A 21,312-nucleotide genomic window follows, 5' to 3' on the forward strand; every position below is an offset into this window, starting at 1 on the left:
CCCTATTATATCTCTAGGACTGTGCCATGCTTGCGGTAATCTGTAACATGTAACAGGAAATAGGCAGCTAACTAAGAAGCACTGAAAATATAATTTTAAAAAACTGTCCTTTGAGACAGGTAGAATTACTTAGAATGACTTTTGTAAGTTCATGGAATGCATGAAACTTTCTGTTATGGTAAATCTGCTTGAGTGTGCCTAGTACAGGTATTGGATCTGTTATCCAGAAACCATTATCCAGAAAGCTCTGAATGATGGAAAGGCTGTCTCCCATAGATTTCATTGTAATAAAATAATCCAAATTTTTAAAAATGATTTCCTTTTTCTCTGTAATAATAAAACAGTACCTTGTACTTGATCCAAACTAAGTTGAATCATTAATGGAAGCAAAATCAGCTTATTGATTTAATGTTTAAATTATTTTCTAATAGACTTAAGGTATGAAGATCCAAATTATGGAACGATTCATTATCATCATTCTGGATAACAGGTCCCATGCCTATATTTTAAATCAAATCCCAAAAATGGAGTGCTGCTCCAGGTCTGAACCACTGGATTGGTGTCTGGTGCCTTCAGGTATCGGGCCCAATGCTTCCCAAAGCCCAAAACTGTATATCACAAAGCAAGAGACCTGCAGCACAACTGATGCAATTGATTAGGTGATCACCTAATCAATTGCATCAGTTGTGCCGCAGGTCTCTTGCTTTGTTATATTTTAAATCAAAGAATGATGGATTTAGGAGATGTCTATGTTTTCTCCTTACATTTCTTGGATGTTTATTGTGCCTAAATAATGACTGTAAAAATATGAATGACTTTTTTTCAAAATAAAAATCAAGAATATTAATTTAAAATATCAATCCTTGTCTTTCTTCATAGGAGGTTCTACTTAAACAAATCCACAAGGTAATGCTGTTTGAAAATAACATTTTATTTAATACAGTTTGATTTACAAAAATGTACAGTTCTGTTTATGTTTTATACAAAAATATATCTAACAAAGCTAGTGGTGTCATCAGTTATAATCTGAGTCTAGTAATGTGACTTGTGTTACGACTTGTTGAAATGTGTGTTTTTAGGAGGCCATGGACTAATAAAAAAATTAATTGTTTTGGAAGTAACCTTTCTGTCGAATGGCTGCATAAAATCTCAGCCCATGTAACTTGAATTGTATAAGCACTCAATCCCAACTTGTTAATAGTTTTAGAACCACCTTTTGTATTTAACAACTTTGAGTCTTGTAGGGAATACAGGCTATTCAGTTTTTTTAGGCAGTTTTATAGGAAGTGTCTATGTGATTTTTATGTAGCTTTTAGCAGTGGTGACTACATTTCGATATTTATTTTGTACTATTGTTCCCACCACTGTCGACTGTTATAAAAGGGGAATTATCGCGAAAATGCAAATGTAATATAAGCTTCATCACACTGAAATAAGAAACTTACTAAATTTAATCAATTACAAATTCTGCATCTTTTATCTTCACTCACAGCATTGGGTTCTCTTCATTCTGTCTTCTTGCTGGAGTTGGGTGTCGAATTTTCATTGATGTTAGATCCAATATAATTTTCATGGAGGACTGCCTTTCTTGTAGATGTGTTAGAGCTCACTCAACTGACTCCGACACAAACTAAATCTACCAAAATAACTGATTTTGCCGCAATTGTTGCACATAGATCAAGAGAGAGAGAGTATTTCCAGTGATTTTAAAAGAATGAGCTATAATACATCTTCTAGGCAATTAAGAGCCCCCCCCTCAAAAGGCTTCATTGGACCTAACTGTCATTCAAAATCAGACTCCCAACTCCTGCATGAAGAGAGAATCAAGAGAGACAGAGGCTGAAATGGGTAGAGCGAAGATTAACTTGATTATTTCAGAAACTGACCAGAATTTGTAATTGGTTATATATATATAGAAATATTCTTATTTTAGTATATGATTTTCGAGTTAGCTCCTCTTTGATTACTAAAAAAAACTGGTCATGCATGGTTGCCTTTAAATGTCATTGTTTGTCACTTAACCCATTTCAATGTTTATTCATCCTTCAGACCAGCCAATGCATGTGGCTGATGCAGGCATTGGGATTCCTGCTGTCTGTTCTACAAGTAGAGGAAATTCTCTCAAACCTGCACTCTCTGATAACACCATACATTCAGCAACTGGAAAAACTGGCAGATGAAACTGTAAGTGGAGTTTTGTTTCATTATTGCATAGTATTTATGATCTAGCGTTGTATGTCTTTTAAACTTGTCTATTTTGCACCTGCAAATAACAGCAATGTTCCTTTAAAGGAAAACTATACCACCCAAATGAGTACTTAAGCTACAGTTTTTATCAAATTAAGTGGCATATTAAAGAAATGTATCAAACTGGAATATATATTTAAAGGAAAACTATAGCCCCCGCAAACAATGTAGGTCTCTCTAAAAATATATTGCATGAAACGGCTCATATGTAAAACCCTGCTTCATGTAAATAAACCATTTTCATAATAATATACTTTTGTAGTAGTATGTGGCATTGGGTAATCATAAAAAGAAAATTGCCATTTTAAAAAATAAGGACCGCCCCCTGGGATTGTATGACCCAAACAAACTATACATCTGAGGTCACATGAGACAATTAACAGACAGAGTTGTGTCATTTGCTTCAACACTTCTTCCTGTTACAGTTAGAGCTGTAGTATTTCTGGTCAGATGATCTCTGAGGCAGCACACCTTAATTTTTAAAATGGCAATTTTCTATTTATGATTTACCCATTGGCACATATTACTAACAAAGTATATTATGAAAATGGTTTATTTACATGAAGCAGGATTTTACATATGAGAGGTTTTATTCAATATATTTTTAGAGACCTATATTGTTCAGAGGGTATAGTTTTCCTTTAAATAAATTCATTTGTGGATGCTAGATTGAAAAAAGAGATGTGCATGAGTTCAAACAAGTTTATGTCACTATATTTGTTAATGAAAGTGTGCATTAGGAGAGAGATCTTCATTGTATGTAAATATGTAATTACTGGAATTTTTCATGGTATGTACAGAATATATTCTCTGTATAAGTCAAGTGTGATGGGGCCATGGCTTTCAGAAAGATGGAAGGTCTGTTTTGATAAGGCCCATATTGCTTTGACTATGAAAATGACAATTCTATGATTCTTTGAATATATTTTGCAAAGTATTGGATGGGTTTTAGGAGCTGAATCTGCCCAAGATTATTGATAAAGGGCAAGTTTATAAAGGGCAAGATTACTTATTCTGACTTGCTCATCATGTTACTGCCAGGATTATTTTTCCTTCCTTGTTCTTCAATTAATGAATGCTTTACACATTCTGTTTTTGGGTTACTTGTTAAAGGGGTTATTCACTTTTCTCAGTTCAATTGTTTTCAGATTGTTCACTGGAAACGCTCTCAGTTGCTTTTTGCGCTTTTTTCCAAAATTTTATTTTTTTGAAAGTTTAGTGTTCTTCCCTCTTGTGTTTGATTCTGACACCTCTGTGAATCAGGTGCTGATTCTAAACTGTTACAATTTGCTACATTAGTTGATGGAATATTGGAAACAATTGTATCAATTCTTACAGCTGCCTTTAATGAAACTAAGATTCTAATCAGCAGGGACAAAGAATTTATCAACTAATGTATTAATTTAGAGCAGTTTGCAGAGCAGGTGACCCCCCCCCTCCCACAGCTGCTTCAGACAGACCCAAAGAGATGAAAAATGAATCTTTACACTTCAATATTTTCGGGAAAAAAAACCTGTTGCAATTTAAAAAATTAATTAAAAAATGAATATAGCTGAACTGAATAAAAGTGTTGGAAGGTGAATAACCACTTTAAAACCTTCTATTCATATTTTTGACTGATTGTCAGTTACATTTGCTTTGTATGGATGTTTTGAGACTTGACTTTAGCTTTTACCTTACAGCCAAATCCCTCTAACAAGGTGGCTATAATCCATATTCTTGGCTTACTCTCCAATCTTTTCACAACACTGGATATTAGTCATCATGATGATGACCATGAAGCAGGAGAGGTTAAAAAGCTGGCAGTGGTACAAGGCCCAAATCCGGTGAGTGATTCAGTTCAATTCAAAATCTGGTTGTTTGCTATGGAATATACATCTGTGTGTGTGTAGTTAAATCGGCACTCACCAGTCCCAAAGGCTCAGCCGGGTGCTAAGCAGAAAAGTTAAAAAGAAGTCCACAGCGTCCCCATGCGGACTGAAATGCATTGATACACCATGCAATATTAAAGATGCACCGTTGATCCAATAAACAATAAACAAAACTTTGTCACTGCGGAAATACTACTGTTTCCATAAGGCATGTAATTTATTAAAAGGAAGTTGCTACTTTGAAAGCTCAGCCAATGATGAACAAAACTCCAAAGAATTAAGAGGGGTAAAGCTATCAATTATTTAATTCAGTGTTGTATTATGTAGAATATCTGAATGCTCAAGTCAAGCTAGACCATGAATACTCCTCTTGTACTTAAAATTATATTTGAATAGTAGATCAGGGCTAACTTTTGAGTATTTTGTTAATTTGAGAAAAAGTGTTTCAGTTACTTATTGACATGTCTAATATCATCTTTAATAAGATGTCCTCTCCATTCAGGTCGTGCTTGTTTTACAACAAGTTTTTCAGTTAATCAAGAAGGTTTTGAGCACATGGCTTAATGATGCACAAGTAGTGGAGGTAAGTATTTCATTGGTCACATTCTTATTTTATTTAAAACAACCTTTTACATTTCTTTGTCAGGAAAAAGTTAAAAGAAAAATGAAAATTCTCAAATGAAGGAACAATCATTTGCTGTTAATGCAGCAAGTGATCCTTCTTTATGCTTTGTGACATTTAACATGTTTCTTTATACCATTTAATGCAAGTTCTCAAACACAAATCTAATTTAATTGCAATGCTAATCGAAAATCAATGTTTCTAATATCTTAAAGGGATTGTTCACCTTTGGTTGTTCACCGTTACCTTTTAATTTGATGTAGATGGTGTGATTCTGAGACAATTTGCAATTGGTTCTCATTTCAGCTGCTCTCCAGTTTGCAATTTCAGCAACCTAGTTGCTAGGGTCCAAATTACCCTAGCAACCATGAATTAATATGAACAAGAGACTGGAATATGAAAATGAGTGGGCCTTAATAGAAAGATGAGTAATATAACGTAGCAATACCTATAAATTTGTAGCATTACAGAGTAGTGATTTATGGGCCGGCTTGAAACTTGCGGTAAACTTGACGGCTACCGCAAAAAATCTTCTGGACGCGGGTGGCTTCTTAGTTTAGTGCTCCCTTCCGCTCTCCCCACCTGCGACCTCACACTGCTGGCTTCCGGCCCCATAATTTATAAATTGAGGCCTGCCAGGCCCCGTCCCTTTTGATATTTCGGTGCGGGTCTATAAATAGAGGGGATGGTGCAGACTGGGTGAAGGTTGGGAGGGAGCAGGTTAGGGTCAGGTTGAGGGAAACTTGACCTACACATCACTATTACAGAGGATTTGTTGTTAGATGGGTTCATTTCTCCCATTTGAATGCTGGAAAGAGTCAGAAGAGGGAGGCAAATCATTAGAAAACTACAAAAAAAAGAAAACATGAAGGGCAATTGAAAAGCTGCTTAGAATTAGCTATTCTATTACATACTAAAAGTTAGCTTAAAAATGAACCACCCCTTGAAATTCAAATGACCGAAACAGAATGCCAATTGTACCCAATTCCAACAGCTGTTAAATCTCCTCTGTGTGCTCAAATGTTGTTTCTGCATGGTTATTCTTTTATTAAATATATTTACCTGGGTTTGAAAATGCTCAGTGAAGCTGGCCACAGCAGCACGGATATTTTGCATATGATGCCGCAAAATTGTAGTTTTGTTTGATGAGCTTCTGTAGGGGGCTCTCCAGCCGCAAAATACAATAAATAACACGCTGAATCAAAATAATAAGTGCTTTGATTAAGACAGAAATATCATACAGTTCTGGAATTCCATTTCCAAGTGTACAAAACATATACAATGTTAATGCATGGAGTTTAACACAAGTGTCAGAAAACATGGAAACCATATTTGCAGTTTCTTTTTCTTCATCTTCTGACCACTAACAAAGATCCAGTTCAAGAAAGTACATTTTCAAGGCTCTCCACAAAGCCACTATAAGGAGAGGCTTCTAATTACTTTTTAACGTGCTATATTTCATATTTAAAGAAGAGAATTTGTTTTGGATGGTCCTGTTTTCACCCATGTTTTTCTGTTCTATGTGCTGAAGTTGCAAGGAGAACTAAACCCCCTTGCTTATAAAAACCCCTACCCCCTACCCTCCATAGTCCCCCTCCCTGCCCCCCCCCCCCGCACAGGTGTTAACATCTGTAAATGCCCCTAAGCCTGTAATTACCCCTCTTTGCATAGTCAGTGCAGCGGAGTTTACGGGTCCCATCTTCCGGCACTTTGGTAATCTTCGGGGCTTCTGTAATTTTCATCTCTTTTTTGTCGAATGCGCAGTTATCACAAAGCCGAATACTGCTCCAACTGCACATGCGCCAATATGATGCTTACTGAAGCGGTGAAAATGTCCCCCGTGAGCACCTTTGCGCTGACTCTGTAACGAGGGGTTATCACGAATCGGAAGGCTGTTCCAACTGCACATGCGCCGATACTGCACTTACTTTACAAAGATTACCGAATCGCTGAAATGGCCCTGCGCTGACTCTGCAATGAGGGGTAATTGCAGGCTTAGGGGCATTTACAGATGTTGTAAAAAGAAAAAACTTACACTCGCACACCCTGGCCGTCCAGAAACACACGAATCCCAGGTGTTCGATGATAGAGGAATTGGGCAACCTCAGAAACAACGTGGACACAGAACACACCGGCACAACTTGGGTACTACTAGCAGGTATAACCTTGCTCGTTTATTGCGGATGCAACGTTTCGGGGCGTGACCCCTTTCTCAAGCATCATGCTTGAGAAAGGGGTCACGCCCCGAAACGTTGCATCCGCAATAAACGAGCAAGGTTATACCTGCTAGTAGTACCCATGTTGTGCCGGTGTGTTCTGTGTCCGCATTTACAGATGTTAACACCTGTGCAGGGGGGGAGGAGGGAGGGGGGGACTATGGAGAGTAGGGGTTTTTATTAGCAAGGGGGGTTAGTTCTCCTTTAAGTTGTACCATAATGCAATTGGATATCCCATACCTTGATCCGTGTTTCTAGTAGAGATCTTCAAATGGTAAATTGTTCAATTCACCTTTACTGCAGCGGTGTCTTTTTTGTATTTCTCTTATGCAGGCAGTGTGTGCAATATTTGAAAAGTCTGTGAAGACACTTTTGGATGACTTTGCCCCCATGGTGCCTCAGCTTTGTGAAATGTTGGGCCAAATGTACAGCACAATACCACAAGCTTCAGCAATTGATCTAACACGACAGGTAATTCTTCTTGAATGCTAAATTTAAATGCACCAAGCCCCCCCCCTCAAAAAAATCTTTGATTCGGTGCATCCCTAGTTCTGAGCTCTCGAGCATTTTAAACATTGCTGATTTGATACAGTTAATAATAATAATAATAATAACCTGGAATGATTAACTCAACTATATATTCAACCTTTTGTTGCCTTAGACACCTCTTAGGGAGTGTTAAAATTGTTCACCTCACAAAAACACAGGCACGATAATTTCACGTTATGCACACAGGTGACCAGTATTTCTCTTTCAGTCTACACTCAAGAGCTGAACAGAGAACAACAGCATTCATATGGTAATATCATATGTTTAGTAGTTGCCATTTGATTGTGCAATGAAACTTTCTTTACCAAAGACCCATTTAGCCCTTTCTATCCACTTCAGTGTTCATTTTATTTAAATTACTCTGTTTAAAGGGAACAAAGGCCAAAAAAGCCCCAGAATTTTTTTTGTGCATGTTTAAAGCAATCTTATATTTTCAATTTTCCACTTTATTTAGTTTCTACAATAAGTGTAACTTCTTCCTTTCTCTTTCCAGCTTGTTCATATATTTACCAATGAGCCTGTTCATTTCCCTCCAATCAAGTCTCTTTTCCTGTTAGTTACCTCACTAACTCTGTCACTGTTCCAGCAAGGTTAGTTCCTGTGTGTGATTTAATTAGGCCTATAGCTAGTTCTGTTGTTCCGCTCGGCATGTTAGCATTATTTTCAGTGTAACTCCAGTAGCCTAATGTGAGCCACAGACGCATTATTTCTTCTCAGTATGTGGTTCATATTGCTAGATATTGTTCTTGGACACATTACTAGTTTGTAATATATTATGAAAATGTGTAATTGGTTGTTTAAGCTAAATATTAAAAATGCAGGGTTGAAAAACGTTAAGGATTGCAGATTTCTGTGGTTCGGTAAATTTTCAAAGGTTGTTCCACCTTAGCTCCCACAAATCACAAACTGTAGCATCACCAAATACCTGAGTGAATGCTTTGAAAGGGAGGTATATGAAATGGTTAATTTTGGAAGTATGTAAGCTTCCAACACTGGAGGAAATTTTGTCCTGAGCTCTTTTAAACGCACCCCACTCATGGTGCAGGCTAATATATTGATAATTGTAGAGGAAAAGAAGCAGGAACAGGCAGGCTAGCTGCTTAGTGTTTTTTATTGGCACAACATGTTTCGAGCACAACGCTCTTTATCAAGTGTGACACTTGATAAAGACATTTGCGATTGAAACACGTTGTGCTATTAAAAAACACTAAGCAGCTAGCGTGTCTGTTCCTGCTTCTTTTCCTCTACAAATATCGAAATGGTTCATTTGTTGTTGTCAGCGTTCCTAAGGGCCAGGGCACATGGAGTGTTGGCTCTGCTGCTCTCAGCCTGTGTGTTTTTTATGCAGGCTGAGAGAAGCGGATCCTCTCCCCTCCCCAACTCTCTTTATCTGCACTTAATAGTACAGCTTCCGTTTGAGGGCAGGTATCAATGGAGCTAAGGAAGGAGGCAGATCCACTTTTCTCTGCCTGCAAAGAAAATGCAGGCTGAGATTGTTCCCTCAACCTAATGGTCATTTGACAGATGCACAGTAAATTATATTCATTAATTGTAATACATGGGATAATCTTGGACTGTACTTTAAATAGTTAATTTCTAGGAATAGCACATTTACTTTGCCTGCAGAAGTGAAGTGGCTAAATTAACCATTTCCTTTTTTTTCCGTCTCGTTTCGACTTCCATTGAAGTCCCACCTATTACCCTTGGCCTCTGAGTTAATTTATAAGCACAACCCTCTGATTTAAACACTGTACGGAACTCCTGGCTTTGTACATTAAGCAAATAGTTCTGTAACACAAATAATGTTGGTCACTATCGCCTCTATCTTTATCGCCTTCTGGTATCAACAACTGGACAGATATGTCTCCATACAGTAACCTTTTTGCAACTAATCCATAAATCGCTTTCATCAGTCTACTGCTGTTCCAATAATAAATCTCTGACTGGATTTACATTCTATTATGCATTATATTAGAATGTACATCTGTTTTATTTTGTGGTTGCTAAAGCGCAAGGAATTTATGATCATGTGAATACAGGCATCTGTATAATGGTGTTGCTTCTCTAAGTATTAATGCTCTATACAGAGGAACACAGGACTTAAATTTCAAGCATGTTATTTAATGTATACTTTATGGTGTTGCCATAGGACGAGAACGGACATGCTGCAGCAAGTGAGTGTGTATATAGATATAACTACAACAAATTATGTTTATTTTTTTAAATACAAAAAAAGCCATTTGTATAGCAGAACATCTACAGGGACAGTAATAGGATTCCATACAAGAAACAGCCCTGTGAGCATAAAAATATTACAATTTGTAACAAGAACAAATTCGAACTTACCTCTCTTGTCAAAATATATACGCTTTTAAGCACACCTGCTAATATAGTTTTCTTTTGACAAAGGGGTAGTAGGGGTAGTTAGATTTTTTTTTTTAAGCAAGATGAGGAAATATTTGTAACTTTCTATGGTCACTTTAAGGCTGGACATAACACAAGCCACAGCTGGAAACAATAACATAACAACAATAAACATGTGCTTCACCAAGTCTGTTCAAGTGAGACTGTAATTCTTTCTAGCTGAAAAAAAAATGATACTGTATGACGTTGCATAGCATTGGGGAAGTCAAAAGAAAGACCTACAATTTTTAGTTAGATTAATGCATTGTTCACCTTTAAATTAACTTTTAGTATGATAACTTGAGCATGCACCTTGCACAACTATAAATGGATGCACTACACAAAAGGGACTCCAAATCCCACAAGACAATAAAAACAATGTAGTAAGCGTGCGCTTCCTACGTAGACGATAGTACACAAAATAAGTAAAAATAAAAGCTATATGCGTTTCCTGTAAAACTTTTACCAAATCACTTTAGAGTCTCTCTTTCACTTGAAAGTCTCACCCGTCTTTCCAATGGAAAAAATGTCTCTCAGCTGTGGGCGAGTGCCGCTCTCTCCCTCCCCAGCACTGCAATGCTTAGTCGTCCGACCTCCACGGTAAGACAAAAAAAGACATAACACAGTTGTACAATGTTACGATATGTGCCGAAATTGCTCACAAAACGATGTTAATCCACAGTATAGCTTGCTTCTCGATCCTCAAGTTGCCTCTCGTTCCACTAGTCTCACACACACTGATGAGCTTCCTGCGTGTTCTGGCTCAGCTGCAGCAATCCACTCTCATCAGATAGCTGATCTCAGCGCTGTGGAGTGGGAAATCGTTTTCGGGCAAACAGGAAGAAAGGCTCAGAAGTGTAGTCAAAGTTTTATTACAATAAATATTTTACACTCAATGTCCTAATGTGGCTACCTCTGTCTACTATAGTACTCTCACCACTGCCCTAAATGAGCTTGCTCCTATAAAAATAAACGTTCTAGACCCAAACCATTTCAACCTTGGCATACTGCTCATACAAAAGCGCTCCAAAGACACTCACGTGCACTTGAGCGTCGCTGGCGCAAATCCCGTTCAGAATCAGACTTTTGGAGCTACAAATCTGCCCTGCGCTCCTATAACACCAGCCTCTTCCAAGCCAAACAAACATACTTTACTTAACTCATTAACTCCCTTTCTAAAAAACTAGCACAACTTTTCTCCACCTTTAACACTCTCCTTTCCCCTTCTCCAGCCCCTCCATGCACATCTGTCTCTGCTCAAGATATTGCTGAGCACTTCAAAAACAAAATTGACACTATCAGAAGGGACATTACACTACTCAACCCCCCTAGACTTCCACCACCCTCCCCCCACACTCCCCAGTCTCTCCTGTGCTCCTTCACCCCTGTCACTGATGAGGAAGTCTCAAAGCTTTTGGCCTCTTCTCACCTTACCACCTGCCCGCTTGATCCAATTCCCTCAAAACTTCTCCGCAATACCAATCCTTGTCTAATCAAAGCCTTAACTCACCTATTTAATCTTTCGCTCTCAACTGGACTGTTTCCTTCTCAACTAAAACATGCTCTTGTCACCCCCATTCGGAAAAAACCCTCTCTTGATCCCTCCAATCTTGACAACCTCCGACCTATCTCTCTGCTACCTTTCATCTCTAAACTACTTGAGCGCCTAGTCTACAACCGACTAACCTCATTCCTCTCTGACAATAACCTTCTGGACCCCCTACAATCTGGTTTTAAGCCACAACACTCCACAGAAACTGCCCTGACTCGACTAACTAATGACCTTTTAACCGCTAAAGCCAGCAATCATTTCTCACTACTAATACTGCTTGATCTCTCAGCCGCATTTGACACTGTAGATCACCCTCTCCTCCTCCAGTCCCTCCAGTCGCTTGGCCTTGGTGACAAAGCCCTGTCCTCCCTGTTCTCTTCTTACATCACCAATCGTTCCTTCAGTATCTCCTACAATGGAGTATCATCTTCTCCCCTACCTCTTTCTGTTGGAGTTCCTCAAGGCTCTGTCCTGGGACCATTACTATTCTCCCTCTATACTTCCTCCCTCGGCAAATTAATAAATTCGTATGGTTTCCACTACCACCTTTATGCTGACGATACTCAGATCCATCTCTCATCTCCTGATCTCAACCCAGAACTCCTAACTCGCGTCTCCTCCTGCCTGTCCGCTATCTCTACCTGGATGTCGCAACGCTACAGTAACATCCCGGAAGTATCCATCATAGTTAACAATTCTACTATCACCCCCTCTCCCCGGGCCCGGTGCCTTGGGGTTATTCTAGATTCTGCACTGTCATTCACTCCTCATATCCAGTCACTTATTAAATCATGTCACTTCCACCTAAGGAACATATCCAAAATACGATCATTTATCACCCAAAACGCTGCCAAAATTCTTATTCACTCTCTCATCATATCGCGTCTAGACTACTGTAACTCTCTTTTAATTGGCCTCCCCCTCCAGAGACTGTCACCTCTCCAGTCCATAATGAACACTGCTGCGAGGCTCATACACCTCAGCAACCGCTCCTCCTCTGCCACGCCATTCTGTCAATCCCTGCACTGGCTTCCGTTACCTTTCAGAATCAAATTCAAATTAATGACACTGACTTTCAAAGCACTTCATAACTCTGCCCCACCCTACATCTCTGAACTCATCTCTTTATACTCACCCAATCGCTTACTACGCTCCTCTACTGACCTGCTACTCAACTCTTCTCTCATTACCTCCTCACATGCTCGCATTCAAGACTTTGCAAGGGCTGCACCCCTCCTCTGGAACGCTCTCCCACGCTCTGTCTGACTTTCTCCCAACCTTTCTGTTTTCAAGAAATCTCTGAAAACGCACTTCTTTCGAGAAGCCTACCCTCACTCTGCTTAACTACCAAACGCAACACCGCATACAATACCACATTTCTCACCCACTTAATTCGATCTTGCCCACTCCCACACCTTGTGTATTACTCCCTTCCCTTTAGACTGTATGCCTATGCACAGGGCCTTCCTCACCTTTTTGTACCTGTATTGATTGTGATGTTTGTTACTCCATATGTTCTATGTATGTAATTCATGTGATTTAGTTGTATAATCACATTTACTTTACAGTGCTACGCAATATGTTGGCGCTATATAAATACATATAATAATAATAATAACTACACTTCTGAGCCTTTCTTCCTTATTTTGTGTACTATCGTCTCCTTAGGAAGCGCACACTACATTGTTTTTATTAACTTGTATTATGGCATAGACATTGATATTATGAGACAATTTGTAATTGCCTTTTCAGTTATTTAGCTTTAGCTCTCCAGTTTGGAATTTCAGCAGCTATCTGGTTGCTAGGGACTTGTTTACCTTATCAACTAAGCAATGGTTTAAATGGCAGCCTGGAATATGAACAGGAAAGGTACTGAATAGAAAGATAAAAAAAAGAAAAGAAAAGGAAGGCCAATTGCAAAGTTAAAGGTAAACCACCACTTAAACTGGTATCATTATTGCTGCTTTACGCCTGAGATTCTATCATCAGAATTGCTGCAGTAAAAAGTAATAGATCTTTTGTATGGAATGGTTGAATAGAATTGTGACTAAAGGGGTAGCCAGAAACACATTTAAAAAGTGGCATGATACAGTATATTTTACAATTATAAAATTATACAGTTACATATGTGTCCCTAAAAGGTTTAATTTCATAAGTTTACACGGTTTCATTTAAATGTCTGAAATATTTATCCTGTTCTTACCCTTGATCCAATTTTCTGCTCCGTTTTGCTATATTAGCGATTCTGCGTCTTTAGATAGACTGATATTAAAATGGGGGCTTTAGCATCCTTTTGCAAGAGTATCAAACAAGTTCTTAACCTAAGCATTACAAAAACATGCCGTGTCAAATCGCTACAGATTAGGGGCCAACGTTGCTCCATGCATGCTGTCATATGAACTGTGGAACATTAAACACCACAAAGAAGGTGGTATAATTGGAATAAATCACAATTGCAAGAGTCCCCTCTCAATGTCTCTGGGCTGTACAGAAGCTTCCCAGGACCCGGGCCTATAAGGGTAGTAGTCTGACTCCATTGGAGTTAATGGAATATGTGGGGTGGCAGGGACAAAGGCATCTTTCTTTTAATTTCTTCTTTCTATTTTTGGGTTCTCCAAGTTTCATAATTTTGTTTCTTTAACCAATTTCAAGTTGTTCATGTCTTTCTCCTACACCTCGCTTCTCCGACCCTGTCACCCTTTACACCTCCACCCTTTCCTTCCGTAAATTCTTTCTGTATCACATGACTTATATGAGATTGAGTTACTGTTTGTATAATTTTTTCTTAAGTTACATCTTTATTATATTTTTAGGACCCAGGGACCATCCTGATATTGTTGATTCATTTATGCAACTCCTGGCACAGGTGTGTTTTGAGTTTTTTTCATTCACTTTTCTTTCCTTCTCTTTATCTTCCTTCAACTTCCTTACGCCTTTTTTGATTCAATTTAGCTTTCTGTTTTCTTACCTTTTTTTCCCTCTTGCTATGATTTATTTCAGTTCTGTAGCGTTTATCCATCAAGTTTTTTGCTTCAGATTTTGATTTTGAGATGGGAATTCATGATATCATAGGTCAGAATCAATAGGTGATGTTTATTTAGGTAGGGGTTTATTTAACCAACAAACCTCCTATAGTTAACTGTGGGTCATTGCGGTTCCTGTGTTCTGGTTGCTCAGGTAGTCATATAGCACAGTTTGTGCATTCAATATATCTTTCTCCAAAGGTTTTGTATTGGAGTGGTCTGCTTTTGACAATATTTGTATTGCTAAGAAACATGTGTTTGTTATATTCTAGGACAAGTATTTAACCAAAATTAAGCAGGTATTGTCCAACTCAGTCTGAGCTATCATGTCTCATTTATAAATATTGTTTTTAGCTAGCACAAGTACAGTTGCCCATAGCAGCAGTAAGTAGTTATCAGTCTTCTACCAGTTAGAAATTAAAACAAGGATCTAATTAATTGCTGTGAGTAACTGCACTGGTGCAATATAGTGCCTATTTTAGTAAATTGGCCCCATTAGATTGGCAGTGCACAGATAACCATCCTGCATAATGGACTCCTGCTAACAAAACAGGTACAACAAATGTGATGGTCAGGGTTGTATACTGGTAATCTGATTATTTATCTTGCACCTACCAAACATGGAGTGGCTTCAGTTTCCCGGTTTGCCCTGTTTAGCTCAAGAAATAATAAGCCATTGTTAATTTTGTGTGATTAAAACAAAAGTCTTAAGGTATGTTCAGCACAAGGACCATTTATTGAACGAATGCTGAACAAAGGAGAATACTGCCTCTTTAAACTTGTCTGCCCAGAGAATGCAATAGTAAAGAGGAAAAGGCTTGTGCTACAACATTACTCTATTATCCTTTAATATCAGGAAATGATACTACAAATTGTCTGCAATGGCAAAGAAGCAAACCAAATCATATACAGGGTGAAATAAAGAAAAGTTAAAGATCTATTGAGGCAGAACTTAACGTTTACCCAAATGTGTAGGAATGTGATATTATTGTATCTCAGTCTAGTACATGAATGATGCTGCATTTTAACACTTTGCTGAGTTGGCAGTACAATATAGTGATCATCTGCTCTCAAATACTCCTCTGACTTCTAATCCTGACACCTGACATTTCTCCGTGGCTCAGCACATCCATGAGTTATGAGTAACACTTTATTTCTCACCCAATTCTGTGGTAAAGGAGAGAAATGGTCTGGCACTGGTGAACACTTATTTGCGTACAAGAAAAGTGTACTTGAATTAATGTAATACTGATCAGTGACTGCCTGTGGTATAGCCATAAAGTATCTGGTAGTAAAATCACAAATACTTTGGCAAACACACAAAATACACTGCACTTGGAAAACTAATCTACCCTTTCAGAGGTGAAAAGCAAACCAGATCAGCAGCAGTGGGTCACAGGTAAGTGCCTGCAGTAATAAACAACATTTCTTTTCTTTTTTTTTTTAAGTTCATTTTTTTGCATGTCTGTTACTCCCCAGGCTCTAAGACGCAAACCATGCCTATTCTTGTCCAGTGAGCTGGATGTCAAAGCAGTCTTTCAATGTGGTAAGTTCATCAGAAGGAGACTTCTATTGATATGGGTATTTTGTCTACTTTTATAGAAATTCCAAGCATGGTAAAATAACCAGGCAAGGTGGCCATGATGCTGCCATTAATTGATGGATGTTTTTGAACTGTAAAATGTAGCATGGTAATATTTAGATTCATTGCTCATTTGTTTGTTTTGGCATCCCCTCACCATAATGAACCCAGTTCACCAGTAACCAATTCATTCTGATAACTTTTTTGTATGTATGGGGTGTCTAAAGCAACATTCTTTGAAAAAGGCAATGTATTGATATTAATAAGAGGCGGTTTGGTGCTCCAAACAAATGTGTTTTTAAAATTTCCAGACAGAAACCTTTAAATTGAAATGATTTGGCTTATGGATAATTAAAAAAAAATCCGGTATACAGTGCCATAAGTATTTCCCTGAAATTTAAATGGCCTTAATTGGGAATTTTAGCATTGATTAATGTACCATAATAAACACTTAGAAGGTGCAAAATATACGTTTTTTTTGTTTTTTTTTTACAGTTTCTATTTTTCTAAATTGTTTTATATTATTAAGAAACTTCAGGGAAAGCGAGAAGGGTAGTAGAGTCATAGGAGAGTCTGGGGAGTTAGGCAGTACGATAGTGCATGCAGGTGTTAAGTGATACAGAAGACATGGGGCGTAACTACAGAGGAAGCAGACCCTGCGGCTGCAGGGGGGGCCCAGGAGGTACAGGGGGCCCCATGAGGCTCTCATTGATAAGCATTTTGAACATATATTGGTAAAACAGGACAAACACTGGATATGTTGGGGGCCCTAAAATTAATTTGCTGTGGGGCCCAGCAACATCTAGTTACACCACTGCAGAAGACCAAAATACATTCACATTCTCCGTGATAGCCAAACATCCCAGATGGCATGGAATTTATTGGGGCAGCCTCTGGCGATATATTTTAGTTTCTTATACGGTAGTAAGTCATGCTTCCAGTACCTTTTCATAGTAGAATAATTAGGTGTGAGGGCAAGAGACAGAGATCTGGTGAGAGTATATTAGGAAATGCCGAGGAATCCTATGCAAATTTTAACATAGTGCTCCAGATCCTCTGTATAACAGGACATTCCCAGAACACATGAAAATAGGTCCAAACATTAGTAGCACATTTAAGTCACAGATCAAAACATATAACTTGGATAAGTGGTATGGGGTGAATTGTGCCCCTTTTGACCATTTATTTGGTATAAATATATCCAGAAATTAATTAAAAAAGGAATGTGCTTTGATGCAAGTAAATGATACATCATAAAAGGACATAGTACTGGATATTGTATCACACTTATTATTCCATGTAAAAAGTTAATTACAATGATAAACTATCCAACACATGCAGCAACTTCCCCAGGAAGAACAAACCCTCCCAGAGGAAGGTAACTGTATGTGAGGTAGAAAGGAAGATTCCTGCTTCCTTATAAAACATTGCCCCATCAACTTTCCTTTAAAGGAACAGTTCAGTGTAAAAATAAAAAAACATATATAAATAAATAGATAAATAAGCTGTGCAAAATAAAAACAATTTTCAATATAGTCAGTTAGCCAAAATTGTAATGTATAAAGGCTGGAGTGACTGGATGTCTAACATAATAGCCAGAACACTACTTCCTGCTTTTCAGTTAGTCAGTGACTTGAAGGGGGGCCATATGGGACAGAACTGTTCAGTGAGTTTTGCAATTCATCCTTCGCATTCAGCTCAGATTTAACAGCAACAGGTATGACCCATATGACCCCCCCCCCCCAAGTCACTGATCGGTTACTGCAGTTTCAGAGCTGCAAAGCAGGAATTAGTGTTGTAGCTATTATATTAGACATCCAGCATTTATACATTACATATTTGGCTAACTATATTTTAAAACTTTAAACTTTTGCACAGCCTATCTATTTACCAGTTTTTACCATTTATCCAGTTTTTATTTTTATACTGAACAATTCCTTTAAGGCTTTTCTTTGTCTGTTTTCTTATTGTTATTGTTACAGTCATGTATCTTATATATTTTTGTTGCTCAGTTATTGTTGTCCTATGACTAAATGTACATTTTTATTTACATTTTACCCTTTAGGAGTCCTATCTCTAAAGTTTCCTGAAGCGCCAACTGTGAAGTCTAGCTGTAATTTTTTTGTAAGTATTTTGCCCACTTTATGGCATTTTTTTCTTATGCTTATTGGCAAATCTCTCCACAGGGCCCACTACTCCATCCCCACTTTTATTTAAATCAGCTGAACATGCAGATCAGCTCTATGGGCATATACAAACGTTAAATTCAAAGGGAAGGAATAAACTGATGGTAGGACAAGGATCGCCAGAAAGTGGTACAGGTGTGGAACCCATTATTTCCTACAGACTCCATTTAATACAAGTAATCCACATTTTAAAAAATAATTTCCCTAATTTACGTGAATGCAATAAGGAACATCAATTGTAAGCTCCACTTGTGAACTATGAACAATCACTATAGATGTATGGGATCCGTTACCCAGAAAGCTCAGAATTATGGAAAAGCCGTCTCCCATAGACTCTATTTTATCCAAATAATCCAAATTGTAAAAAATGATTCCCTTTTCCTTTGTAATAAAAAAGTAGATTGTACTTAATCCAAACTATTTTTAGTCTATTGGGTTTATTAAATGTTTACATGATTTTCTAGTAGATTTAATGTATGTAGATCCAAATTACAGAAAACTCCATTATCTGAAAAACCCAGGTCCTGAGCATTCTGAATTAACTGTAATTATGGTTAATACTGAGCAATCCTCATACTCATATTTTTCTCAAATATGCACCTGTATCTCAAACCTATGTTTGTGCTAAAATTATACCTGGAATATATACCTTTTTTGTTCTTTAAAAGAACTTGGATCAGATAGATAGTTATGATCTAAATTTTTTTTTTGTTTTTTTCAGATTGAGTTTTTGCCACGATGTGGGGAACTGGCCCCAGTAGGACAGGTGGTCCATGAGGAAGGGAAGGTTCTCCTTCAAGCCACACTAGAGGTAAATATGCTATTCTTTACATAACATAAACATTCGTTTACACTGTAATGTATTCCAACCAAGAGCTTCCTACCAATTCTCAATGGCATCAGACAAGACAAGTGGATTTTTATTGTACAGTAATACAATACATACTAGAAACAAATAATGTTCCTCCAGAACCCATGTTGCTACACATAAGACTATATGAGGTACATCAAGTGTGATTTTTAAGGTGAACAACCCTAACAGGTACACGCTCCTGCTGAGCAAGGTAGACATTTGTGTAAAGTATTTCAGAGGTTTATACAGTTCATTATAAATATATTCAGTTCAGTCCTTGGGAGTTGAGATGCCTGATGGCTTGTGGAAAAAAAGCTGTTGCACATTCTGGAAGTTTGCTTCCGAATACTGCAGTATCTTTTTCCAGATGGCAGGAGGGTAAAAAGATTGTATGCAGGGAAAACATGTACACTATGGGGCCAATTTACTAAGCGGCAGTAATGATGCCAATGTACTTTCACATTATAAAGATGTTTTACAAATTGTTAATTGTGATATTAGTTTGCATCAGTTATTAACAGTCAGGAAAATCTGTATTCCATAGAGCAGATTGGATTTCAGTTGCTCAAAGCTAGTCAAATGCACTCGGATGAACGGACATGTTCATCTTGTTTGATAAATCTGTCGGTTCATTAAAGGACAAGTGCAGATGATGTGCAGGTGTACCAGTGAGGAACAGAAACTCACGTTTCTATGATGGTGACCGTGATGTGGATCAAACCTCCAAACTTCTACACATTCAGCACTGAGGTATAGCTTTAAACTGAGGGTCACAGAGCAGTTTAGGAAACCACTATTGTGGCATCTTATGTATATAGTGTTTATTCATATGAATATTGCAGTGCACAAAGAAAGACATGTTTGAATTTAAGGTTAAGCAGTGAATAAGACGGTTGACTCCACATGCTGTGAGATTCAGGTTAGCAGGGATCATAAGCACGACACTGTTTAAGCACACAAACGCAAGTCGAAGGCCACCTTAAAGGACTTGTAAACCCCCTCAACAAAAATTTTATCGGTAAACCGCAAATATTTATATACCTGCCACTCTAGTTGTTAAAAGGATTATAGTAAGGCTTCAGCATCCCCTTAATCACTTAGAAATCCTTCTCCTCCTGTACCCCACTCTGCCCCCTCCCTCAGGAATTTACTTTGGCTGTTGGCTCATGAGCATGCTCAGTTTTTCTCAGCTCAGATTACTAAACACACACTCCAGTCTAACGGCCATTGAAGAGATAGCATTGCTGGTTCCCATAGAAACTCTGCTCTAGCTGTCTGATCCTATTGTTTTATCCTAACCACCTCTCCTGAGCTCAGCTTAAAGGAAAACTATACCCCCCAAACAATGTAGGTCTCTATTAAAAGATACTGAGTAAAACAGCTCATGTGTAAAACCCTGCTTCATGTAAATGAACCATTATCATAATAATATACTTTTTTTAGTAGTATGTGCCATTGGGTAATCACAAATAGAAAATTGCCATTTTAAAAAATAAGGGCCGCCCCCTGAGATCGTACGATTCACTGTGCACACATACAAACCACATGTAAGGTCACATGAGCCAATTAACAGACAGAGTTCTGCCTTTTGCTTCCTCACTTCTTCCTGTTACAGTTAGTGTTTGTAGTATTTCTGGTCAGGTGATCTCTGAGGCAGCACATAGACCATCACGAAATGGTGGTTCAAGGCAAGAGATGTAAAAGGGCAATATTTATGTAAATATATATTCCAGTTTGGTACGATTCTTTAATATGTCATTCAATTTGATATAAACTATCTGTTGCTTAAGTATTCATTTTGGGGGTATAGTTTTCCTTTAACCATCACAGTGGTCAACCCCAGCAGAACATTTTATCAAAGTATGTTGTACCTGTATAAATTTGCATTACATGAATTTTACAGCATACATGTTCTGTTTGCAGATGTCAATGTTACTAATTATGTGTAAGAGGGAAAATGGCCGCTGGGTGAAAGCTACTATTTGTTTTAGGAAAATATGATGGAGCTGGTAAATGTAGAGGGTATATGCAGTATAAATAATGTGGCTTGGGTGGGAAAGATATGGCCAACTTATATACATGGTAGGAAAATGTAGGCTTTACATATCCTTGAAACAGTTTCATGCAGCTTGGCTGGCTATTATACTAAACAGAATGAACAGGTTCAGCCCACCGCTACATAGCCCGGAAACATTCTGGGATCTGCTC

The 21,312-nt window shown here is 38.0% G+C and overlaps 1 protein-coding gene across 2 annotated transcripts in view; it reads left to right on the forward strand.

Moving 5' to 3' along the window:
• Positions 1-21,312, forward strand: part of ipo13.L (importin 13 L homeolog) — a 40,273-nt gene that overhangs the window by 15,311 nt on the left and 3,650 nt on the right. Inside the window, exons 9-18 of one of the 2 annotated variants that reach the window (XM_018258311.2) lie at positions 880-906; positions 2,050-2,184; positions 3,930-4,073; positions 4,621-4,701; positions 7,290-7,427; positions 7,999-8,095; positions 14,274-14,326; positions 15,963-16,029; positions 18,131-18,189; positions 18,973-19,062. In XM_018258311.2, coding sequence (XP_018113800.1) covers positions 880-906; positions 2,050-2,184; positions 3,930-4,073; positions 4,621-4,701; positions 7,290-7,427; positions 7,999-8,095; positions 14,274-14,326; positions 15,963-16,029; positions 18,131-18,189; positions 18,973-19,062 — 891 coding nt within the window. Of the gene's footprint in view, positions 1-879; positions 907-2,049; positions 2,185-3,929; positions 4,074-4,620; positions 4,702-7,289; positions 7,428-7,998; positions 8,096-14,273; positions 14,327-15,962; positions 16,030-18,130; positions 18,190-18,972; positions 19,063-21,312 lie in introns of those variants that run through there. The other variant, XR_005967004.1, reaches the window with a different exon arrangement.

This window comes from Xenopus laevis, chromosome 4L (genome assembly GCF_017654675.1).
Source record: "Xenopus laevis strain J_2021 chromosome 4L, Xenopus_laevis_v10.1, whole genome shotgun sequence".
Classification (NCBI taxonomy): Eukaryota; Metazoa; Chordata; class Amphibia; order Anura; family Pipidae; genus Xenopus; species Xenopus laevis.